Below are 26,994 nucleotides of genomic sequence, written 5' to 3'. Positions count from 1 at the left end.
TTTGGAGGTAATCCATCATGAGAACACCCGCAGAATCCCAGAATAACAGGTAACAGATAGAAGTCTGAGAGAGCTAAATCAGGAGAGTAGGGTGGATGCTGAAGAAGCTGAAAACCACAGTCATGGATTGCTGACACATGGCAACAGCTGATTTGTGCACTGGCGCATTGTCCTGGTGGAAAATCACACCTTTGAAATCAGAAAATGTAAAAGTTGAGTCAAAATTGGTACAAGAAATACAACATGGCTATTGAATACCAAGCATAGGCGTACGAGCCTGGGTGGGCGGGGGGGGGGGGCTAATAAAACATTAATATGACTTTTATCTTACTTGAATATAACGAATTTGTACTGAATTGACTATGGAAAGAAACATTTTGTCTGGAACCACTCTACTTTGTGCATGCAGCTTTAACATCTGATTGGATGGTTGGAATTCAGGTCGACATAGAGTGGATTTCGGTTACAAAACCATTGGACAACTTTGGAGTTGCTTAACTCACAGACTAGAATAGCAGAAAAAAAGTATCTGGGGCTATATTGAAGTTGCCCTATTCACGGGCTGGAATAGCAGGAAAATTTTCTCCCAACGGTCCCGTCTCTATGGACTATAAACGATTGATTGGTTGTTGGATGATTAGAATTCGAGTCAGCCAACTTTACTGCAATTTGGGCAGAATTAGACCACTTTGAAGTTGCTGTATTCACCGGCTATAATAGTAGAAAAACGGGTTTGCGGTCTTCATATTCTCCTGGGGTCCCTACACGGTAAGCTCAGCTCCTCTGCTCTCGCAGAAGACCAACGCCACCGTCTGTAACCCGAATTTTTTTCGGGCATTGCCATTTCGGTTTTTACCCACCTAACTGTCATCGAGCCCGTACGCCTATGATACCAAGGAACAACAGAATGTGCACACTGATCAGCAGTGAATATTCGCTAGGCCGCGACAATCGCTGATAAGGATGACATCGATGCGACTTAATGAGCCACAAATATTAACTTTTTTCCTCCGACAAATTAAATTCTAAAACATTTTTTTATGTATTAGAAAAATAAATAATGACGTTTGACGTATTTGTAGTAAAAATTATTTCCTATATAGTGTAAATGGGTATTAAAATGAGTAAAAGGCTCCATTCCGCACGAACCATTAAGGTTTTATGTAAACAATGCACGCGCCATTGAGTCAATGATTGACGCCGCGTGATGAAAAGACACGTGTTGAAGGTAGTCATCTTTTACAGAGATATTAGAAGACTTTCGTAATCCTCTGTGAAACAGATTGCAGAATGTGATGGGTAAAAAAAAAAAAAGGCGCTGTAACTGGATGCAGACCATCATTATTTTCCCTTTTGACTTCAATGTGAATTTTGTACTGTTTGTCCGACTCGAACTCTTCTCAAATTTTGGTTGGGCGGAACGCTTTTCAATACAGACAGAGCAAAAAGTGTCCATGACTTTGCGCCAAAATTTTTATGAGGTTGACCACTGGAGTTTTGAGAAACATAAACTTGAAGTACCTATAACTTAAAACTTAATATCTGAGTATACTTCCTTCAAACCCGCCACCACTCATCCCCACCCATGCCTTCTCCCCATGAGCACTCTGACATCATGAATATTATGTATTTTAATCATTGATGTTGGTAATAACCATATTTAGTGTTCAGTGTTTTACAAAAAGACATATACTATATTCGCCACTACTTATCTTTCTTTAACAACAGTTCATTCTACATAGTTCAGACAGATACCACTCATCACAAGGAATCAAAGATTTAAACTAAAATCTGTCTATGATCATTACATTCCATATATATTTTATACAACCATATTAGGATTCTGGTCAACCTGCACACAATTGTTTTATTGTAAACCAAGATTAACATATGCAGGATCTGGGTTTAATGTTTGATATTGATTTACTGCTTCATCTTGTTCAGTTGAAACTTGTTGTAGGGTATCATAAGTACTATGATCAGATGTAGAGTTATCTCCTCCTGTTGTTGCTGTATTTATAGTAGGGTGATTATTATATCTATAACCACGTGTTTCACTGGTTGGTTTAGATTTAGATGACTGCTTCCTGTAAATAAATAACAAAATATATAAACCTTTAAATTTTAAAGTTAAAGCCTGTTGATTTATTTGAGTGTTAACATTATCAATGATGTTCATGTGTATGTCTAAAGGCAATCCGTGTATTTGCTATACTGAATTGGCACTTAATGGAGGGGAGGTACCAGTTCACCACTTAATAATAGTATAGTATAAACATATCAAAACTTTTAATATATTATTCACTCTTTCCCTTTGGCTTACCTTTTACTTAAATAACAATATACTGTAACACCAACTGCCACTGTAATTACTATACCAAATATAGCACCAATAACACCACCTACAACTGGACTCACTTCTTCATCTTTATTTTTATCTTAAATCAAACAACAGAAATACAATGACATTAGTAAAATCTATAAGATATAAAATCTCTGTTGACAGCTTGATGACAGATTGTAATATAAATTTACATTGATGTCAACCTTATTATACACAATAACAGAAAAGACATATTACAATACTTACATACAAATCTTATTTTACTCTCTGTACATATTCCTGATATTCTGTTACAACCATCAGTACAATTACCAGAACATTTAATGTTACAGTAAGTACCATACCATCCTAGTTTACAAACAGAACATGATCCATCAAATTTATCACACTGTCCATTACAGTTAGAACTACACTGTTTATTACATGATGTTCCCCATCTTCCATCTTTACATTGAGAACAGTTGTTGATATCATCTTGATTACAAACAGTACACTTATCATTACACTCTTTATCACAGGTGTCGCCATTGTATCCGTTAATACATAAACTACATCTACCATTACTCCTACTACATCTACCATCACATGTTGTACTACAATTCAAATCACACCCATCACCATATCTTCCTACAATACATTCAGTACATCTACCATTACTCCTACTACATCTACCATCACATGCTGTACTACAGTTCTTATCACATCTATCACCATGTCTTCCTACAATACATTCAGTACAGCTACCATTACTCCTACTACAGTTACCATCACATGTTGTACTACAATTCAAATCACACCCATCACCATATCTTCCCACAATACATTCAGTACATTTACCATTTCTGTCGCATGTTTCTTGAGTCAAATCTGTAATTGGTAGACATTTAGTACCACATGAAGAATTACAATATAGACCAACTGTATTAGGTTTACAACTATAACATTTACCTTCGTCCCTGGTACAAGTATCAAGACAGTTAACAGGACATGGTTTATTACAATCATCACCAAATATTCCCGATTTACATTCTATACATCTACCTGTTGGCTTATTACATCCTACAGTACAGTTACTAGAACATCTGGTTTGACAGTTTGAACCATAGTAACCCTGTGTACATCCAGAACACTGTCCTGTATTCCTGTTACAACCACCTATACATTGATCAACTGTACATGATGTATCACATGTACCTCTATACCATCCTACTTTACAACCATTATTACAATTACCATCTACCTGTCTACATCCCCCATTGTTACAGTTATTAGAACATTGTTGTTGACACGAATTACCCCAATAACCATCAATACATCCACCATTACAAATACCATCTGATTTAATACATGACGTCATACATGTAGAACATGATGTTTCACAGTTTGTACCGTACCATTTTAGATGACATGTATCACAGTCTCCTGTAATCCTATCACAGTTACCGGTACAGTTTGTAACTATACATGTTAATTCACAGTTGGTACCATATCTACCATCAATACATCCATTACAAATACCAGATGTTGAATTACATAATCTGTCTTTACAGCTGACGTCACACTGATTCTCACAGGCTACACCATAATACTGGTCTGGACAAACACCTGAAACAATAATAATATTTTTGTTGATAATATTTAATTCCTGTAAGTAATAAAAATAAAGATATAGACAGAATCATCCTTAGTGTTTGACATTGACTTAGTTCTATGCGTTTAGAAAGAGAATACACTAGTCAACAATGATGGGTGCCATGATGGGTGTTTATTCACGCGAAGCCACGGTGGCTCTCTGAGTAGGACGTTAGCTCGTTAACCTGTTGTTCTCGTGTTCGATTCCTGCGTTAGCCGAGAAAGTTAATTTATCTTCGGCATGGTTCCTCCTTGTCACTGGTACAGGGGTGAGGGCCTGACAAGGAACAACGAATAGTCATTTGGAAGGGACGAAAAAGAGGTCCCATGTACACACTGACAGGCACGTAAAACGAAATGAAATGAAATGGGGTTTAACGTCCTACTGTTCTGCTCCTATACTGGGCCAATGAAGACGTACATACGCTATACAGTGTGCTATGAGGGAAATTTTGCCCGGGCAGCGGCACTATCGCCTACTCTTATATCGAATTCCAACTGCCAGGGGATCTTTTACGTGCATTCCAATATATACACGGGACCTCGGTTTTTCGTCTCATCCGAAGGACTAGACAGCTGTCCTTGTCAGGTCCTCCGTCCTGCATCACTGACAAGGGGAAACCACGCCGGAAAATCTGGATGAACTTTCTCGGCCAATGCAGGGATCGAACACCCGACCTCCAGGCTAGCGAGCCAGCGTCTTACCCACTTAGCCACGTAATCCCCGGGCACGTAAAACTTCCCTTGGCATTTGGAATTCGATATAAAAGTAGGTCGTAGTGCCCTGTCCTGGTAAACTGTCCATCATAGCACACTGTATGGCGTATGCCCGTATGCATTAGCCCAGTCGGGGCAGAATAGTAGGATGTTAAACCCTATTTCATTTCATTTCGTTTAACGCGGCTGAAGTCGAGTCTGAAGACAAAGAGATAAAATTTACCATCAAGTCACATTCAACCTAATTTACTACTGAAATCATATTAACTCTGGCAGATATGAAATACCAGATACCGAACTACGAGGCTTGCGGGGTTGTTTTTTTTTTTTGGGGGGGGGGGGGGAATATATTACAAATAAAACAAGTCTTCTACTCTACAAACTTATATGTTAAATATATTTTCTTCAAGAAAACTATGTATTTCCGAAAATGCAACATAAGCTAATGTAACTGTAATATAATAAACTTCATTAATCAAATTCACTCATGAGACGCGGTCGTAATTTTTGAAAATGAAATTGTAAGCTCGCTGAGGTTTACTGAATTCGCCATGAGAAAAGTATTACATAGTGAGGTCTATTAGCAGTTGTGGAACGGCAACTTATATTCACAGGAAACGGGATACACTTTGGATATTATAGGTTTATTTCCATGAACATATATAGAGAAAAATTTACTTGTGCGTAACTACCAGGAGGCCCTCTACCTTAGCCGATGATTCCTATCGCTATACAACTTTACCATTAAAGATGCATTATTTAAAAGTTAAATGTTCCTATTGCATGTCTTTCTTTTGGCCTATTAAGATATTTATTCAATGTCTCTAGATTATCTGAGGGTCGCGATTTGTGACAAAGTGATCTATACCTGAAGTTGACGTTTGAACTCTCTATAAATTATATGTTTAATAGTCGAAAAATACATTAGATAACCTATCTTATAAACAAATGTTGTACGTAAAGATTTTTAAAGGTTATTCAAAGATCATGATCATTAAAGATACATTATGGGAGATTCGATAACGATAACTATAATAGTTAAAATCTAGATAATGTAAAGGCAATTTGCTGAAAATTCCATTCAAATTGATCTACTATGAACCATGAACTAAGCGATTGAAATTTCCGCCTAGCCTCGGTCATCATTACTAAAGTCAGTACGATAAACAGCATATTCTCGATTATCCATTTAATCGTTAAATCATGAAGGAAAGTTCTGCAGTAAATCGGCTCATAATCCACTAAAGATCGCAGGCTATCGATGCCATCTAGTGTTGATTATGGTCTGGATCAGTTAATTAATGTCTAATTAATAATTTAGATAACAATTCAGGCCTATAGAAAGACCTGCAATAGACAGATTTAGCTCTTGCATAATGTATGTTTAAAGGATAAACCTAATACAGTTTACGAAAAGCATCTCGGGGTCTCGGGTCTAGTAGAAGCATCGGGTTTTCCATACAAATAAATATAGAAAATAAGTTCTACATACTGAAAAATCAAGTTCTTAAAATCGAAATTTACCTTCAGTCTGGAACACTTGAAATATAAAAACACATAGGCTAAGCAATACCGCCATCTTGCCAGCTACATTCGCTTGAATAATTCTGTATAAAACTTTTAAGCTTTACATTACAACCAGGAAGATATTATATACATACATATTATATACATGTGTAAAGCCTATTGTATGAGAACATGTCAGTAAGGCGACATTGGCGACGTTAAAGTAAAGGTATATTATAGCAAGGCCAAAGAAATAACTATCAGTGTTTACGAATACTTGGTAAAACATATATGAGAAAGAGGAGTGATAGAACTAACTGAAATAATCAATTAATATTTAAATAACTTGCTTGTATCGTTATGTTTTCAACAAGTAAATACTCAGTGATATCGTCATATAATTTTTTTTAAATTTCTTTGGTGTCAGGAATCTTCGGGCCAGGACTCGCCAAGTATCAAAAATTGACAGGTATTTATTTTTTGTTTTGTAGTGTTACTAGCACATGATTTTAGACTAGATACTGAAAGACATAAAAGTCAGTGCATGCTTATCTAATACCACTTTTTATTTAACAATTTATATAGCTAACAAACTGTTATTGTACTATTGTACCTTAACTACATTATACACAGTGGCTTTGGCCTCTCAAAATCAAGTTGACATTTTACCTCTTTAAATATAATTATATGTTTGCTTCATGATATCTATTTGAAAGTAAAAATAATATCAGGTAATGATTTTAAAATGACACTATTTGGAGAACTTTTGATAAATATGCTTGTCACAAAATTGAAATTTACACAAAAATGAAATGAAATAGGGTTTAACGTCCTACTGTTCTGCTCCAAACTGGGCAAATGAAGACGGGATAAATGTACAGATATACTAACGTGAACAATTTGTAATATACATACATGCATCATGAAACAGGAGTTAACTTCACATTGCCTTATGGAAGACCTTGAATAATAGTTAAGTCCGTCGATAATTGTCCATATTTATTGACAACTCAACATGAATTTCATACCACAAAGTCACTGCAGATATTAACTGTTCATTTTTATACACAGTAAGAACGAAGAGTCCTGGTTTTAGCCAAGTACATTTTCTTCCTTATCAACAATAAACTAGGGATTCGCGGAGGCTCATTCGGCCAGTCTATGCATAAAAGTGGACGTTAAACCCCATTACATTACCATAAACTGTATTAGAATTTTTTGTCTCACAGCGACGTTGTTCATTAAAATTTTCAATGAATATATGTAAAACGCTTACGCCAATTGAACGAATATATTAGTGTTATATATAGTCACCCCCGCTCCTCCGTTCACAATTCGTAATCAGTTTGGAAAATAAAGTCGTTAGTAATTAACTAAATTGAAAGTTTACACTAAAAATCGCCATAAAAATATGTACGTGTTATATTATGATTTTCACAAAATTAGTACTGTCGGCATATACAGGTCACAATTCTATGGAATACAATTACTGCTTATTACTGAGCGACGTTTCGACTAGGCTTCTCTAGTCATTATCAAGAAATGATAAAATATAAAATATAACAAGACAATATGTATACATGTAAACAACAATACTTGGTTAATGGTGACCAACAAGAGACACCCTTATAATTACCTTGAAGGGAACCTAACGTAATTAAAATAATGTAATTATGAAAGTGATCCAAGTTGATGAAGGTAATATTAATAACAACACCCAATATGACATAGACAACTTTACCTGAAAATAAAACATGGATAACTTGTTGCGAAGTAATGATAATTATTTGATCAGGTTTTAAAAATCACAACACCCTGAAAGATGATAAAATTTGATAATACTATCAATGAAGTCGTATTTACTATCCTTGACAATGACATTATATGTCATGTTGGGTTATTATAGTTTATTATCTCTTCTGTATAAACTATGAGTAGACATTTAAGATCTTCAAAGACTTCAACAGATAGCGAATCCCTCCACACCCTCCCCGCATATCTACCTACATGTATTTCAAACAAGCGGCTGCCAGGCAGGATACGCCAACATTTTCGAGAGATGGATAGAGAACAAACTAACAAGAAAGTGATTTTTCCTTCAATCAAGGGCCATAATTCAGGAAATTACAATTCGATATGCGCAAATATCGAAAGGAACTGAGACTTTTGTGTTATAAACCTACATTTCAAGTTTCAACAAAATCGTATAAAAATTGTGACCTCTATAGGGTCCAAAACCTTGCTTTACCATATTTTTACGCTATTTGAGAACGAACGGCAGCCATTTTGTCTCTCAATTTTCGGCCGATTTTCACGAAATTCGAACTCAGTCGTCCTTAGGGTGTAACGGTGATATAATAATACGGTTTTTGTAAATCGGATAAAAATTACGACCTCTATAGGGTCCACAAGCTAAAAACGCGATTTTTCGTACAATCAGGGGCCATAATTCAGGAAGTTACGGTCCTATATGCGCGAATATCGAAAGGGACCGAGATCTTTGGGTTATAAACTTACATTTCAAGTTTCAACAAAATCGGATAAAAATTGTGACCTCTATAGGGTCCACAAGCTAAAAACGTGATTTTTCGTACAAACAGGGGCCATAATCCACGAAGTTTCGATCCGATACATGCCAATATCGAAAGCAGTCGAGATCTTTTGGAGATAAACCTATATTTCAAGTTTCGTCAAAATCGGATAAGAATTGTGACCTGTAGAGTGTCCACAAACAAATTGTGGACGGACAGGGGCGACGGCCTAGTACGTCCACATGAAAATGTGGGCGTATAAAAATAAGAAAAAGAATCCGACAGTTTTCGTTAAAGTGATTCCATTTTTCATTATCTCACAATATCAACTTCCGTAATATTTCATCCTAGTTACGTATTAAGCTGTGTGATAAATGTCGACGAAATGCAAATGGTTCGTTTTATTTTTATTTGCGACAGCTGTGGGTTTACAAATACAAATACTTGTAAACATGCTCAATGGTGACCGGATATTGTGTGTTGTGGGCGTCCAATAGAATGGTTCCATCTTCATTAGTTGGGGCAGAAATATATTATGGACTATTTCCTGCTTGTCCCTGGAGGGGAGGGCGATATTGAGTGACGGAGATAATAAGGTAAACAGCATAATAATTTAAAACCATAACAAATTGAATCACATGTTTGACGTGATGCAGGATTCGGCAGGTTTTGTCCTTCAAATCTAAATATGGCACTCGGTGCTCTGGGTTAGATAAAATTCTTATCAATCGACCTATAATGAAATGAAACCTGTGATAGAACAGGTGTACGTACGAATCAAGCTATCTATAGAAGCGCACGACGTGCAGTTCCAGAACAGTTGTTATATATACTTGGAAGATGATAATGCAGTGGCATTTCCTCGCATCAGTAATTTTGTATCTCGTACATAAAGGTAAACAACAATAAGCTAATTGGCTTTATGATAATTAATGGCAGTATTACGTCTTTCTTGTAAATTATTGTTTTGGTTTTGTTTTTCATTTTGAGTAAAGTCTGTATAATTACAAGTCCGGGGCCTATGCAGCGTAATGGACGCATACCACTGCCCTCGCGGATCCATTCACTTCTTTTGATATTTTGTTGTTTATTGCTTGTAATGTCTGGGTCGTTGGTATCTTGTCCACGGGTTTGTCTTTTCCGTTTTGTTTGCCAGTAGTGCGGTACCCCGGCACTGACTATTAGAATGCAATTAATTATTATTGTTTGATTTACAGGGGATAGTACTGGTTGTGCAGTATGCCCTAGAATACGTTCTGTGCCGCCCACAGGGTAAGTTGTCAATGATAAAAAAATATTCCTAATCATCGCAGCCCTGGCAATACAAAATATCTTATTTCAGGGCATCAGCTTTAAATCAAATTTTAATGTACGTGCCGAAAGAGGGCATGACAAACCGGATTTACCTCTATCATTGTGCAAGTTTAAACATTCAAGTCCATTTTTCGGTTATTTGAGTGGGCGCTTTGCATGCTGGTGTATAGTTTCATTACGACAGTGATCGTTGAACAGTTTTTGCCCCGGTTAAGCAGACTGATAAGTTATTTGATTTCTCGATACTTTATAGAATGATAAATTTGCAAATGGTTAATAAGTATCATCTATTTGAGATTAAGGTGAGGGCTCGCTGTTGGCTTGTTTTAGTTTAACTTTTGGGTCACTATGTCGACTGTGGAAAACAAAACACGGTTTTATCTCAACGCTTGTTTTATCTTTAAGCCTAAAATTTTCAACGAAGACAGGGTGTCATCGCGCAATTTTAATTTTGACCAAAATTGGAGAGGTCTGGCCATCGCACAATTTCAATTTGGTCTGGTCATCTCGGCTCAGAGATCGATAGTCCCGTGTATGCACCATTTCCTCACGGCACACTGCATGACGTATGTCCGTCTTCATTATCCCGGTTGGAGCAGAACAGTAGGACGTTAAACCCAATTCATTTCTAATTATTTTAAATATCGTCATCTGTCGCAAATCAAAACATAACGGACCTTTTGTATTTCTTTGGAGAATTATCACATAGCTTGGCAAGAAATTAGGTTAAATGATTTTATTAAACAGGAAGTAAAAACAATCCAAAGTAGTTTTATTCACTAAAATATATCTGAGACATCTCTTTTATTTTAGTAGGCCGCAGTGGCTCAGTATCTAGGGTGTCCTTACTTCGACCCCCGTGTTGACAGAGAAAGTTCCTTTTGTCAGTGGTGCAGGACGGAGCACCTGGCAAAAATGACCAAAAAAGTCGAGGTCCCTTGTGCATGTTGGTGTGAACGTAAAAGATCCCCTGACAGTTGGAATTCGATATAAGAGTAGGTAGAAACACCGCTATCCGGGCAAAATGTTTCTCTTAGCACAGTGCATGGGGAATATTCCCATCTTCATGAACACGAGGAAGTAAGTAGTTCATTGCAATTCCTTTAGCTTAACTATACGTATAATAAACTTTATATAATATAGGATTGATCATCAGCCATATATGTAATTAATTTTATATCAACTATACTTCTCTAGTTATGTCAAGAAGACATACATAGAAAGCGATGAACATATTGAGAATCCTGGACGTGGTTTTGTGTACCATGATCAATCTTTTTCATCTAAACCTACAACCTTAAGCGTAAGTATATGATATGCATAATAATTTTCTCCCCGTTTCAGGTAGACTTCGGTATTTGTCAGTGGGGTTCATGATAATGATATCAGACTTCCTATGTAAATAGATTACCGCCTAAATACTGTGAATTTTCTTAACCTAAGTTCTCACCCCAGAGCACAGTTTACTTTAATATAAAAACTGTAACTATAGTTGAAATGTGCAATCAGTAGCAATCGGTCATTTCTAACCCCATACCGCGGTGCACAGAAAAGATCCTTTAAAAATTGGAATTTTCAGAAACGTAGGAAGATACGCCACGGTCCGGGCAAAAATCCCCCCACCCCGCCAGCATTTTCGAGGCGTTAAACTCCATTCTTGTCATATCATATCTAAACAAAGGCATTGAATGAAATTGAAAACCAAGAATGAAAGGGTTAGCCCAAGCCCTAAATTAATGTCACAGGATGTGTATTATTTTCTCACATTTTTTAAGGTCAGTTATTTGGACGAAATACGAAAGCAAAATGGTGTTAACATGGTGTGGAAATATTTTGTGCTAGATAAATTTGTAACATCACATATCTCTGATCAGTTTCTAAGAAATGTGGATGATAACCTGAAGAATATACAAGCTGCTGGTTTCACGGCTACAATTAGATTTTGTTACACATTTACTAGGGTAAGTTCATCATTTGCGATCCTTGTTGCCACGGCAGCGTGTACGTATTTCTCGTTTCTTAGTCACTTGGCTACATTAAAGGCGGTGGTCTATCTGGCATATATTTACAAATTTCTTTAGGCATCTTCGTTCGTTCCCGCGCTTCAATAATTATAGAATGCTAAATCTGATTTTTTAAACCCGATATAGATGTTATAGATGTGTTTGTTACCCTTCTCGTGGCTGGTACTAGTTCATGGACTCAAATTTTAATTTAATATACCATATAAAAGGAGACGTCGGGACGTTTTTAAACCTAACTGCAATAAACGTCAAAGCCTGCAAAAAGTTATCTCCCGCAATAACAGGAGCGGCGATAGCTTAGTGGGTCAGACCTTGGCACGCGAGCCTAGAGGTCGCGTGTTCGATCCCTGCATTGGCCGAGAAAGTTCACCGGGATTTTCCGACGTTGTCTCCTCTTGTCGGTGGTGTCCCATGTATACATTGGCGTGCACGTAAAATATCCCTTGGCAGTTGGAATTCGCTATAAGAGTAGACCATAGTGCCGCTGCCCCCGCAAAATTTCCATCATAGCACACTGTATGGCGTATGGCCGTCTTTCAATAGCCCAGTCGGAGCAGAACAGTAGGACGTTAAACCACCATTTAATTTCATTTCCCTCAGTAACAAATTTAATGAAAACATTACGTATTTTAATTGTATTGGAGAACTGTATATTTCCATGATCGGCAAATACATTACTTGTTGTGTGTATGATTATTTTATATTTGAAGGCACTAAAAGCACCATATGGTGACGCTAATAAATACTGGATACTTGAACATATCAAACAATTGAAACCCATGTTCCATAAGCATGAGGGTGTACTGACCTCCGTCCAAGCCGGGTTTATTGGTACCTGGGGTAAGTATTAAAATATTTTTTTACCCATGGATTATATCGAAGACGTTTGAACTCGATATCATAGAATTTGTAACCAAAAACAGAATGCAATCAGAGATAATTTTCTTGAAAGTTACTGTGGAGTTGAACATGTTTTTCTGCGATAAATATTTTAGGTGAATGGTATTACACGACACATTTTGGTGACCCGTTGACAACCGATTACCACAAATATCCTAAATATGGTTATCCAGAGAATCTATGGCAGGACAGAAAAGACGTATTCACAGCTTTGTTGGATGCTGTACCTAAATCTATGTAAGTTGATCCCGCTCGAAGAGTTAGCCACCAAAGTGCACAGAATTATAGGTTTCTATTGAAACTAAGACAGGGTCATATTGTCACTGCATGTAATGTTTCTTCTAAAACTAAGGCCATATTATCAGTATATGACTTGTTTCTTCTGAAACTAAGACCATATTATCACTACATGTCTTCTTTTTTCTAAAACATTATCACTACATGTCTTATGTCCTCAAATGCCTATTTATTTGCTCTGATATCTCTTGCCAACAGTGGATTACCTAATCTCTGAATCTGAGTGCCCGTGCACAGACTAATAGATAATTTATTACGCAGCAGTTTCAAATATTGGGAGTCCAAACCACCTCACCAGTTAGGTTTAATAGTGACAGATGTCCCACCCGTGGCAGGGTATGGTAACCCCTCCTGGGACACCACTTCTCGTTTAAGACGTTCACAGAGCTAACATTTGTTCATATGACAAATGTTTGGCTTTTCCTTTGCATAAAAAATGAAATTAACAATAATTAACGATTCTATCAACTGTATTATTTTTAAATATTTGATTTTGTTTTTGTTTAAAATAGTTAGTTTTATATATAAGTTATGTTTCTGTGTCTGTATGTATATAATGTTCTTTGTGTATAATATATATGTATGTTCTGTATGTATATAAATCAATTTTTCATGTAAATACTGGATAGTGGCTAAAATAGTCCAGGCGCATTCCCCAAGACAATATCAAAGACAATTAAATATTGTTTATAAAAAAAAGAATTATAGAATGATATTCTATTTACTTATAGTGAAGTTCAGTTACGATATCCCAAGATGAAAGTTGATATGTGGAATGACGCAACTCCAACAACATACGTCGACTTTGTTAAACGTAACAACAAGGCCAGAACAGGTAGGTCTATAGTAAGTCAAACATCTCCACTATGCAGGCCATTAAACTCCTGCTTTCCCCCATGTTGTTTGGATGCAACGAAAATCCGAGGTACCGTGACACACTGGCGTGCACGTAAAAGAACCGTTGACAGTTGGAATTCAAAATAAGAGTACAGATTCTATCCCGGTAGAATTTCCCTCATAGCGCACTGAATGGCGTATTCCCGTCTTCATTAGCCTTGTAGATTAGTCCAATTACATATACAATGTTGATGTAAACGGGTGCTCAAATTAAACACTTACCCAAAAATGGTAATTTCCCCGCCCTTATTGCCTACATACCTAAACGTGTGATATAAATTAAACAGCATCATAAAATTTGCTTTAGACATCATTTAGTATTCTCAGAAGAACGTTCCCACAACCTCCTCGACTGAGAGGCTGAGATACCGACATCATTCAGAGAGTGCAGAGAGAAATCATGTGGGCTTCCTATAGAGACAAGCGAGAACATCTTGTACAACTATCAAGAAGTGTCACAAGACCCCATTTTATTTTATTTGCATGGAATCCCGTTTTCCTGAACATTAATTAGTACAATCCTAACGACAACCTTAAAGATATGTTCTCACGGACAAATGTATAAACAAGAAGGTAGTTTGTATAAAGATAATAAATTTGAAAGATTGTCACGAAGTTGAAAAAAATATCTTGTTAAACCCTTCATGTATTACAATCCTTGTTACTCTGGTGACATACGAGGTTATATGGGGCTATAAAAATATCAGAAATACATAAATTAACATTTGTACAATCAGCTGTCAAATACGTTTATGATTTTATCTTTGTATTTTTAGCTCACCATAACGATTGCTTCTTGGCATCTGATAATGACGTAGGTACCTACCAAAATAAAACCTTTGAATATCCCTACATGCAAAATGACACTCGATATTGTATTGTCGGTGGTGAAACCTGTATATGGAGGAGCGATAATCACAAAAGGTATACTTTGAATCTCCCGACTATGGAATAATCCACATGATTGAGTCTAATTTGTTTTTATAGTTCTTTGTTGTTTTCATATATATTTCTTTGTGTTTTTTCATATACATTTCTCTGTAGATCTTCCCATGTCACAATTTCTTTTACCTTTCACCGATTTTAAATCGTCCATTAACTTTTTTATATATGACCGCTGGCAACGGTCTTGGGATCTTGCAGACACAAACAAACTTCATCACATTAAGCCTCTCTTAGGAGATTGGCCAAGCTCCTATAGAACCAACAGGAGGGATGAAGTTGTTTTGTGTCGCTCTCGCATTGGTCATACTTTTTAACTCATATTTTCATTCTAAAGCGAGAGCCTCAACCAGAATGTGAACACTGTCATGTTCCTTTGACAGTTAAGCACATTTTGATTGAGTGCAAGCATTTCAAGGATATTAGATCGAATTTTACCGTTGTCAGTCATTACATCAGATGTTTACCCAACCGGGTTTATATGGTAAAGCGTTAGACTTTTTAAAAGAGACAGGATTTTATCATAAATTTTAATTGTATATATTTATATCATATCATTTTTGTATTTAATATTTATATGCATAAAAGTTAGATTTTATTTTTAATTGTATTAACTGTGATATTGTTTTTATTTATGCATATAACGTTTTTCTGTGATATAATTTAGCCTGTCTCGTAATATTCACTATATGTTTGGCGCAATATAGCCCGGTTGGAGCTGACGTGCCATAAAACTACATTTCATTTCATTTCATTTCATATACATTTCTTTGTAGTTCATATTATATTAACATATTTTAGTTTTACACATGGAAACCGAGATGACGCGTCGTCAAGATAACATACGGTTATATTTTATTACTTTATGGCCAGTTCAGTTTTTTTTTACCCCAACATGGGCGGACATGTCAACTAGAAGTCAAATGTAAGAGTGATGTTTGCACCGGAATCGAAGTGTATTTTTGCCCCACAATGTCTCTCCCGTACTCAACCCCAAATGACCATCACCAGGCTCCTGTAAGATTGTCCATCAATGTTGTTGTGTTTTTATGATTTGTAATATTATTCAATTTGATACTACCCTTGGAAGGTCTGCGGTTGTAAATCGTACAAAAACAAATTCGTGCTTAAAGGTTTACATCGGCGTTTCTCCACATGAGCATTATTAAAGGTACCTTTAAACAATTCAACGACGGTAAAGTGCTTCGCGCCCATCAAGGCGGTTTTCGTCCAATATTAAAACTGCGCAAGTGATTTAAATGCCAACATTTAACGCCTATACGATTTTATTCCAGGAGTGACTGTCCCTCAGCTTTAAATGAGATGGCCATGTTTCACTGGACGTTTTTAAACCAAATTTTTTATAAGGATATTCTGGATTCTTGGAAAAATCAAGGCTGTTACACAGAGATTCATCGACGATTGGGCTATAGATTTTCATTGAAAAGGGTACTGTTTTAACATTTTGTCCAACAAAATCATGTTAACTGAATGGCGCGTAAATAATTATGTTTTATGTTTTCTTGCTGTTCGTATATGTGTGTATACGAAGACAACCATTTGATAAGTGGTATCAGATATCCTTGAAAGGTGAGTATATCCAGGCTTGTGCACTAATTAAGCATCTGAAGCGATGATTGGGATGGTTTAACAGGTGCGCGTAAGGTCGTAAGATCAATCATTGAGTCAAGTGCTTTTGTTTCTATTTCTCGCTTGTACGTGGCAAGGAGAAGGGTCGTCTGTCCAGCCTCATGGGTTTTCCTCGGGTCCTCCGCCCCCCCCCCCCACTGTCAAAAACCCCTACGCACATGCGAATTATTGAATTTAAATTGAACTGTATAATAGATAATAGTCCCGAGTGGACGTTCTCTCTCTCGTCTCTCTACATGTTGTATATTTTTATAGGTAATTCTACCGAACGTTATAAAGTCTGGGGACTCTTTGTGTTATGAAATATCGATAAAGAACAGTGGATTCGCTGCTCCTGCAAAACTTATGAATATCTACTTGCTTCTTCGTTCACAAAAACAGTAAGACAATAATAATAACCTAATTCTTGGTGCCACAACTAGCCACAACTATATTGTTTTACCCGCTATAATATTCTTAAACATTTTGCCCCATAGTGATTTTCTTTCGGGGAAGCTCTTCCGTAAACTCTTGAATGGGTACCACAGTAGCTAAATGGCCCATCAATCATTGCAAAAGCCATTGAATAGCGTTGGGGATGTGTTTTGTTAAAATTGCAGACAGGGGATTACTTTTTCTCCGAACAATAGAAAAAAAGGGGCGTTCCCTTTAAACCAGTTTTAGTGTCCTACTTGATCCACAAGTGAACTCAATAGAGATAATATCTGAAGACGCCTATTTAGGGGTCGACATTCTTTAACTGGGCGTATTTTTTTATGTATTCATCTACCGCAAACAAAGCAGTACCTGTACTTAATATACTTTAATCTATATATTTCTATATATATACCAAATAGAAATGACGTCCAGATCTATAAACACCTATCCCTACAAGAATTCCAACCTGATTACTTTACAACCAAGTAAGGAATAATTGATGATAATAAATAATGTTTTTGTCTTTGATTTCAGTGGACATTTTTATTCTGGTCAAATGCCCATTAATGTGAGAACATGGATTCCAGGAGAACCGATAGAATGGACAGGATCATTCGCGATGCCAACAGCGATGATCGAAGATAATTATGATGTAAAGTGACTCTTAAATGTACTTTTTACCTTTCGTATAAATTGATATGAAGTCGTTTCTTGGTGGATTAATCTAGTCCCGTCGAATTGTCTTGCTCCTTATTGCTTCTCTTAATCATAACTCATCAATTAGTAGCATAATGCCATACCAATTCGATTTATTTTCTGTTCTACGGGAACACCTGCAGAAGGTTTCTTCTTATTTCTTTGGGAAAAAGATTTATTTAAAAACCAAAGTGATGTGAGGTATAAGCCAATGAAATGACCTGTTGCGACGAGTTCTTAGCGTACGGTGCACGGAACTGTGGGTATCAAATGTCTGACCCATAGGCTCAAAGGCTGCTAGTATGATCCGTGACTCGACCTCCCACTACAACCGGTCCGATCTTCATGTAGTGGAGACCATCGAAAGTGTAAGAAACGAAGCGAAATATAGATCTGTATTTTAATTAGACTGCGTGTCTATGAGTATGTGTGTAGTCTGAATTCAGTCTTTTGTAGACTAACATGTGGTTACCTGTTGCCTGGCGACACGTGTACAATACCTACTATTCATCGAATTCCAACTGACAAGAGCACTCTTAAATGCACGCCTTTTGAAAATGGTTGGAATTCGACTTTTTGTGTCATCCAGATGACAAGGACACCATGGCTTTGTTTTCTATTTTAGGTTTATCTTGCTATAGGAGATAAAATATTGCATGATAAAGCTGATTACTATATTCTATTTGCCAATCACAATGTTCCTGTTTATTCTGCTGGATATAATAATTTACATCACACCATACATGTAAGATATACATATTCCATTTGATGACATTCTTAGGATGTAGGGATATATATATATAGAACGATTATTGCTTTGCTTACTATAATACAGTTACTGTCGTGTTGACTGAACGGACTGTCGGTATGCATATGCTATAGCTTGGGAGCGGATGGAGATACTCGATTGAACTTTCGGGAACTGAATTATCTCATCTCTCGAAAAGCGTCAATCAAGTTGATACGACAGGGCATGCGCAACCGGAATATGATACTACATGTATCTAAACCAATCACTATAGCCGAAACTTTTGATTACGTCACGACTCCGCTCACACCACATCTGTTTTAGGAACTGATAGAACTATGACAGAACTCAGTTCCTTATCACTCGATTGTAGTTTTGTCATTTCGAAACGTTCTCTACTGACAATCGAGTATCTCCTACTGTAAATAATTTTTCACTCTTCGAATGCAGATTGTGACCTGTCCGCTAAATGTAGTGCCTGCAGTGACTGAGAATTTTCCTGAGACGTTCCTTGTCACTCGATTTGCAGTTTTGTAATTTCGAAACGTTCTCTACTGGCAATCGAGTATCTCCTACTGTGACGATCTTTTCACCCTTCGAATGCAGATTGTGACCTATCCGCTAAATATATTGTCTGCAGTCACCGAGAATTTCTCTCTGGAGCCTGTCATAGCGATCTGTGGCATTTTGCTAGTAAAACGATTTCCCCACACCTTTTCCATGTTGCTGTTAGAAAAAGACAATCGTTAAATCCCGTTTTCTCATTAGGCCTACACGTATTTATTTCAGATTGCTGGATCTCATCCTAATGGCGTGTGTCAAGCTAAACTGCCATTATGGACACCACCCACCCCTAGCCGATATCCACGATTATTTAAAGGTAATTATATCTAGATTATATTTAATTTCACAATTCATTCACCGACATGACCAAATTCGTGTAAAGCATTGTGAATGTACTGTTCATGGAAGAAGTTTTAGACTAGGCACTGATCCCTATGTGCTACTTATCTTGTTGTCTTTCTTCTTTTTCGAGGTGGGTGTAGGAATTAGTGGGTTTTTCAGATAACTGCACATGATTAGGATACCTTCAATGCATATACTAAATTATATCCACTAAATTATATTTAGTGTGCGTCATCTTATACGACTAGTGTAAGTTGTGTTGTCTCTACAGATCAGCTTTTGTGAACATACATTTAAAGGGACATAATTCCATTATCGGGAAAAACTCAAGGATCTGAATTAAGTTTAACATCTCGTCAACACCATACTCTCGTCGTTTTGAGCCTTGTAGATTATTACTTTCTATATGGCACTGTAAAGGAGGAGGAGGTATAGGAGGAGAGGGTAATTTGCTGCGATTCCGATTACTCTTCATTGGCTCATTTTCTCTTCCCATCCGAACGACTAGATAACACTTTATTTGTCAGCCCTTCATGGGCTACCCCTGACAAGTGAAATTCGGGCTTGAAAAATCCCGCGATTCTTCTCGGGCTACGCGGTAATTAAGCTACCACACCCCTCTATAGACAAACAAGGCATTTCACTACGTTATCAATACTTTGTTTATTACAGGTTCTATGACACAGATTATTGGATAAATTGAAGCGGTTAAAGACTTATAATAGTAAAGATATCAAATAAAAATATATTTAAAGCATAAGTTTTAATGAAGCTACAATCTGAAGTGCATAAGAAATGAAATGAAATGGGGGGCTAATGAAGACGGGCATACGCCATACAGTGTGCTATGAGGGAAATTTTGCCTAGGCAGCGGCACTATCGCCTACTCTTATATCGAATTCCAACTGCCAAGGGATCTTTTACGTGCATTCCAATGTTTACACGGGACCTCGGTTTTTCGTCTCATCCGAAGGACTAGACAGCTGTCCTTGTCAGGCCCTCCGTCCTGCATCACTGACAAGGGGAAACCACGTCGGAAAATCGGGATGAACTTTCTCGGCCAATGCAGGGATCGAACACCCGACCTCCAGGCTAGAGAGCCAGCGCCTTACCCACCTAGCCACCGTGGCTCCTATGTAGTGCATAACGAAGTGCATAAGACAAGCTATCTACATAAATACTGTATTTCCACATCCATCGGGCTATTCAGTTAGTTTAATTGTTCTTTGGACAACTACAGAACAAATCTAAACACCACTGCCGACATTACACAATAAAAAAAACAAGATGTCACAATGCAAGACCTTGGGCTTGTACATAGAACAGCCTGACAATGTCATTGTGAGATTAAAACACTTGCGTTTTCGCATCCAATTCTGAATGATAAAACCTACCAGATGAATTGTGAAATTCTAAATTGGGAATATAAAACGAAAAATATAACATTAGTGATCATTAAATCTAATTTTCAAAAATTGAGGTGTATTTTAAGAACTATAAAGTTTATTACATTTGAATGTTATTATATAAAAGCAGGGTAAGAAAAGGTGATAAATTGATTCTAAATATTTAATTTCAACAACAATTTACATAACTTCTATTAAACAGTGACTACATCACTCCAACTCTTTCATCACTGATGTCTTCAGTCTTTCCCAGAAAAACATTTCGTCCACGTCGTTATTCCAAGTAATATAAGTTGTTGTTTTCAACAGAGCGTGTAATGATTTACTCATATTTACTGCCGCTATCTCTTCTAGTAATACCACAATTATTGACTCAATAGTCATACCCAGAACAAGTTTCTGAGCTAATGTCATTTCAAATTGACACCATTCACTTTGTGTAAAATCATTTGACAAAACAATTATAACTTTACGGCTGTTTTCCATGTGTTGTACTATATTATCAATGATCATTTTTCCAGGTTCAAAATCTCTTTCGTGGATGCAAAGTTTAATATTTTCTCCTTCTTCCAAGTTCGGTAAAAGGCTTCCCAAAACCCATTCACTATCTTCGACACAATACGAAACAAAGACATCGTAATCAAAATGTTTTTCCGAGATTTTAATCAACTGCCGGGGTCTGTACCGCCATATGTAAATATGATATTTAATATACCATCTATATTTATATGCAAAGGATATTAACAGAATGACCGAAACAAAAACACTGATTACGCCTGTTACAGAGATGAAGGCGCCAGTGTTTTTTAAACAGATTCTCTCAGTAATATCAATACATCTATAACCTTCAGGGAAACCCTGGAACTTCTGCTTATCGTATGTCATCCACTGCACAAACCAAACTAAGTCACAATTGCAAAGAAATGGATTGTCACTAATATCAATAGATTGAAGAGTGTTTCGAAACATTTCGGGAAACATTCCAGGCGTGACTGTTTCGATAGAGTTGTCGTTTAAAGTGAAATTGGTTAAATGTTTATTGTTGATGAAGAAATTGTGTGACCACGTCTTTATTTTGTTGGCACCCATTTCCAGATATATCAGTTTATGAAGTTTTTCTCCAATAACATCTGGCATGGAATGCAGATCACTTTTATACAAAAGTAATTGTGTTAGAGATGTTAATGGAGAGATTGCCTAATTAATTTCTCTAAATTATCAGAAAAGAAATTCTCCGATATGTCAAGTTTTTTTAGATGGGTGCAACCCAGAAAGGCATTTTTGTGAATACGTGTCGATAACAATAAATTTTTATGCAAATAGATGGCAAAAAGATTACTATTATTGAAAGCTCGATCCTCAATAACTAATGGTGACTTAGGGTTTCTTTGACTGGAAACATATAACAAATTCAAAGATTGGAAAGCGTGGAAATCACCAGTTTTGATTGCATCCAAACCATTCAAAGACAGATCAAGGCGCATCAAGCGACGTATGCAATTCAGATTATCTGGTATGAAAGTGTTAATACTGTTGTTTTGGAGTTGCAGGGTATTTAATTTGGGAAAATAACGCATCTCTCGGCATAAATCGGGTAAATCCCTTAAGTTGTTGTTACTGAGTGATAGATATTCCAGATTCAAACCAACATCTAAAATAACCTTCGCTATCCGATTCTCTCGTACATCTAATAGCTGTAATTGTGTAATAGGTTTAAAAATAGAGTAGTTGAAAATCTGTATTTGGTTTCGAGAAAAATCGAGCTTTTTAACAGGAAAAGTTCTATAACCGGTGAAAAGATCGTTTGGGATATTTGTTAATCCAATGTAACGAAGAATTATCTTTTTAACTTTTGTCGTGCTAACAATATGGATAAAATCAAAAAGTGACCTTGTCGTGAATATATTCCCTGATAAGTCTAATCCCTCTAGTGGCGAGAGATTTGTAAAAGAGTCATTATCTATCTTCTTAATGCCATTAAATATAATATATAAATTCAACAAGTAAAGACCAGTTAAGTTGGTAAACGTGGTCGCGTTTATGTGGGGTAAGTGGTTATTTCTGAACAAAACTGTTTGAATTCTTTGTGGAAATGTTGGTATATATGTCAGGTTTAGGTCGTCGCACTTTGCCACATATCTGTCACACTGGCACAATCTTGATGAACAGGCATCCCAGTCTGCATTTACTGACGTAATACAGCCAAGTAGGATGATGAGCAAGGTCTTCATCATGTCAAACCATTACCACGATTGAAGTGTTTTCTTGAATAAAAGAAAATACACGGGAAATGTTTTGATTTCGTTTTAAAGGAGTTAAATCTATAACTCAGTATTTTCCATAATATTAGAAATTAACCACACGAATTTGAATTCAATATTTGTCCATTTCAATCAATATTGATGTTGTTATCTTTTGAAAATATGGTTTCAGGTATCAATTTGAAACCAACAAATAAAAACACATCCTACAAGACAATGCGGAAGTAATTAGTAATGGCTGATTCGCACACGACAAAATAAAAATAAAAACAGTGTAGAATGGACTAAGCAGGCGAAAACGACTGCCGTTCAATTTGAACTGTTCACGTATTTCACCGAACAAAATGAATTAGAAATTACAATAATTTTTCAAAAACTGAATATGAATCACTTTACAAACATTCATATTACATTAAACATGCATTATGCAAGAGCTAAATCTGCCTATTGCAGGTCTTTCGTGGGGCCTGAAATGTTATCTAAATTATTAATTGGACATTACTTGACTTATTCAGACTATTAACAACACTCGATGCCATCGTTAGCCTGCGATATTTACTGGATTTGAATACATTTTGTGATGGATAATTTAACTTAAAAAATGGATAATCAAGATTTTGTTATCATACCAACGTCAGTAATGACAACCAAGACTAGCCTAAAAATCAATGGCTAATAGCTCGGTTCAGAGTGAAGTAATTTGACTGAGATTTTCATCATATTTTGTTTTCATTATCTATATTTTAACCATTATACCGAGAACTATCATTGATTTATCTAATCTTACCTATAGTTTCGTTACATCAAAAATTGAACTTCCGGTGACGGCACAGGTTATGAATGTCTTGTCTTGTTGGCAATTTATTTGTTTAAATAATCTAAGTAACAAACAAATAAAACATAAACAGATAAGTAACGTATACTAATTTCCACAATTCTGGATTCCTTGAGTCGACAATCTGTCATAAAAATACAGTTAATGTAGTTATTTGACTCAGGAGAACACAAGAGAAGTATAACAAGCAAATTAATCAAAGATGGCGGAATCGAAAATGACGCGGAAAACAAACAGAAAAAGAGAGGTTGGCCTACTGGTAAAACATAATCGAACTCTAACGCCAGCAAAATCTATGTGTAACAAAGAAAAATAGGAAATCTGGAAGTGTAAATTGTGCACGAAAATCGCCGTTGATCAAGCTGATAAACTATTAGAAGGCCAAAGATGTAGGGATCGTTTCTGTATAAAGTGCCTGAACAAGTCAGTAGAGGAGTACAGCCTGATGAATAGTAGTGGCATTATGTGGTTCTGCATACCATGTATAGGTGGAGAGAAACATTGTTGTTGACAAAGATATTGAAGAAAGGTGCAATGACAGGATGAAGATGTTTGACAACAGAATAAAATACCTAGAGGAGGAGACAAAGAAAAAGTGCGATGAAGACAAAGTGAGGGTTATAGTGAGTGAGGTGACAAAAGTTATAGATGGTGAGCACAAAGATAATGACCAAATCACAGGTAACGATGCGAGTGAACACAATGTCAAAGCAGTCATGACAGAGATCAATGAGAGAATAAACAAGGAATGTAACATGATCATTTATGGCATTTTGGGAATCGACTCCGAAAACAGAGAAGTGAGACAATAAAATGATGTAGATAACGTAAAAGGAGTGGCTGAGGCATGCGGTGTGACGTAAGCTGACGAGAACGTGAAAAAAAAATCGTACGAATCGGTAAATACAACACAAAACCCAAATTTAAAAAAAATTGAGTTAGACATTTTTTGCGCCTGTCATAAAGGCATTCTTCTTCATTTATCAGATTTGTAAAAATTAATAGTTACTTGCGAAAACACCGGTCAATATTGTAAATTCTTAAAAAATTTAGTCACTTCCGGTGCTGACAGAAAATTTTTATCCGTAACAAAAATGTTGAGAATGTGCACCATGAAACATATGAACATCTGACAATAAATAATTAACTGAAATTAAAATGCGAAAAATCTTTAAAAGTTAACCCGACAAAGGGCAAGGGACGGTGCTAGAAACATTTTGTTGATATCTATATGATCGTATTGATCCAACCTATATATCCATTGGAATCAAGTATCATAATTTCAAACAAATAATAAATATAACTCATTTGTTTTTGGAGGCTAAAAATAACATTTTTGCCAAAATGACATTACTTCCGGTGGTAATGAAAATGTTAAATTAGTTCTATGAAATCATAAATGGCTTAAGGCATAACATAGTGACAATTTTATGAAAATCGAATAATAACTGACACTTTTATAGACCAAAAACCTTGAAAAGTGAGTTACATGAAATGAAATGAAATGAAATGGAGTTTAACGTCCTACTGTTCTGCTCCTAACCTGGGCTAATGAAGACGGGCATACGCCATACAGTGTGCTATGAGGGAAATTTTGCCCGGACAGCGGCACTACGGCCTACTCTTATATCGAATTCCAACTGCCAAGGGATCTTTTACGTGCACGCCAATGTGTACACGGGACCTCGGTTTTTCGTCCCATCCGAACGACTAGACAGCTTTCCTTGTCAGCCCCTCCGTCCTGCATCACTGACAAGGGAGAACCACGCCGGAAAATCTGGATGAACTTTCTCGGCCAATGCAGGGATCGAACACCCGACCTCCAGGCTAGCGAGCTAGCGTCTTACCCACTTAGCCACGTGATCCCCGAAAAGTGACTTATAGAAAATCGCCTATTTCCCTACAACTGTACAAGTTGGAACCATTTTGTGGTACCTGTATGATCATATGGGTTCATTCCATTTTTTGATAGGGATCAAATATCATAATTTTAAAAACATTACAAATAAGACTCATTTGAATAAAATATCTGATTTTAAGACTAAAAATACAGTTTTTGCTCAAATGACGTCATTTCCGGTGACAGTGAAAATACTAAATTCATTTGATCTTGTCAAAATTGGCATTAGGCATCAAATTGTGAAATAAATTTGAAAATCGAATAATAACTAACACTTTTACAGGAAAAATAACGTGAAAAGTGACAAATACAAAATTGCAAATAGCGGTGCTACGGCCTACTCTTATATCGAATTCCAACTGCCAAGGGATCTTTTACGTGTACGCAAATGTGTACAAGGGACCTTGGTTTTCCGTCCTATCCGACTATTCTTTGTCCTGTGTCAGCCCTCTGTCCTGCACCAGGGGGGAACCACGCCGGAAAACCCGATGAACTTTCTTGGTCAAATAAGGGATCGAACACGGGACCTCCAGATTCGCAAGCCAACGTGTGAGCCACCGTGGCTCCATTATAAACAGTGTTTCTACATGTGTTTCTTTAAATATTATGCCCGATCTTTACCTGAAATGAAGATGGACTTTGAGAGCTACCATATCATTTTCTGAGTAATATTCTTAACTTTAAACTAAACACTGATACTTACAAATCCTATGATACACATAACTGAATATATATTTGCCTCTAAATACGTAATTGTTTAACTTGACACATCCCTCACTTCCTGTAATACACAGCGGTCACATTGTTAAGACAGCTCGCGCTGCAGCTATTCAAAGGTTCAATGATCTTCCGTTAATGACGACATATACTTAGACTTTAGACATGTAGACGTTTATTCATATGATGCCGTGTATTTAGACTTCAGAGACATTTCGGACGTTTATTGATATAGTCAATCATATCATTCATATTGTATCATATACCATATATCATTCATATGTCATAATTATGCCATTCATATATATTCATATATCGTTCATATATATCGGATCGTTCATTCTGGAGAGTGGA

The 26,994-nt window shown here is 36.5% G+C and overlaps 3 protein-coding genes across 4 annotated transcripts; 1 reads left to right on the top strand and 2 right to left on the bottom strand.

Moving 5' to 3' along the window:
- Window positions 1–1,819: 1,819 nt before the first annotated feature.
- Window positions 1,820–6,319, bottom strand: LOC126818009 (multiple epidermal growth factor-like domains protein 10). The gene is made up of 4 exons (XM_050545182.2): window positions 6,218–6,319; window positions 2,591–3,949; window positions 2,324–2,438; window positions 1,820–2,087 (listed from the first exon to the last, which is right to left on the bottom strand). The coding sequence occupies exons 1-4, from the start codon at window positions 6,270–6,272 to the stop codon at window positions 1,868–1,870; spliced, it is 1,749 nt and encodes a 582-aa protein (XP_050401139.2). The 5' UTR covers window positions 6,273–6,319; the 3' UTR covers window positions 1,820–1,867.
- Window positions 6,320–12,783: 6,464 nt separating this feature from the next.
- Window positions 12,784–20,315, top strand: LOC126817564 (uncharacterized). Its single transcript, XM_050544623.2, has 10 exons — window positions 12,784–12,908; window positions 13,064–13,205; window positions 13,997–14,100; window positions 14,939–15,086; window positions 16,400–16,553; window positions 17,010–17,134; window positions 17,706–17,823; window positions 18,493–18,612; window positions 19,405–19,495; window positions 20,194–20,315. The coding sequence occupies exons 1-10, from the start codon at window positions 12,848–12,850 to the stop codon at window positions 20,217–20,219; spliced, it is 1,089 nt and encodes a 362-aa protein (XP_050400580.2). The 5' UTR covers window positions 12,784–12,847; the 3' UTR covers window positions 20,220–20,315.
- Window positions 20,316–21,750: 1,435 nt separating this feature from the next.
- On the bottom strand, window positions 21,751–26,720 carry LOC126817565 (fibromodulin). 2 transcript variants are annotated; one of them, XM_050544625.2, is made up of 3 exons: window positions 26,627–26,720; window positions 23,976–24,066; window positions 21,751–23,191 (listed from the first exon to the last, which is right to left on the bottom strand). In XM_050544625.2, exon 3 carries the CDS (start codon window positions 23,159–23,161, stop codon window positions 22,109–22,111), a length of 1,053 nt encoding a protein of 350 aa, XP_050400582.1. In that variant the 5' UTR covers window positions 23,162–23,191; window positions 23,976–24,066; window positions 26,627–26,720; the 3' UTR covers window positions 21,751–22,108. The 2 variants fall into 2 exon arrangements, with proteins under 2 accessions (XP_050400582.1, XP_050400583.1); XM_050544626.2 differs by lacking the exon at window positions 23,976–24,066 and having other exon boundaries at window positions 26,627–26,690.
- Window positions 26,721–26,994: the final 274 nt, after the last annotated feature.

Source organism: Patella vulgata, chromosome 4, assembly GCF_932274485.2.
Source record: "Patella vulgata chromosome 4, xgPatVulg1.2, whole genome shotgun sequence".
Classification (NCBI taxonomy): domain Eukaryota; kingdom Metazoa; phylum Mollusca; class Gastropoda; family Patellidae; genus Patella; species Patella vulgata.
This window is presented reverse-complemented; position numbering and strand designations above follow the sequence as displayed.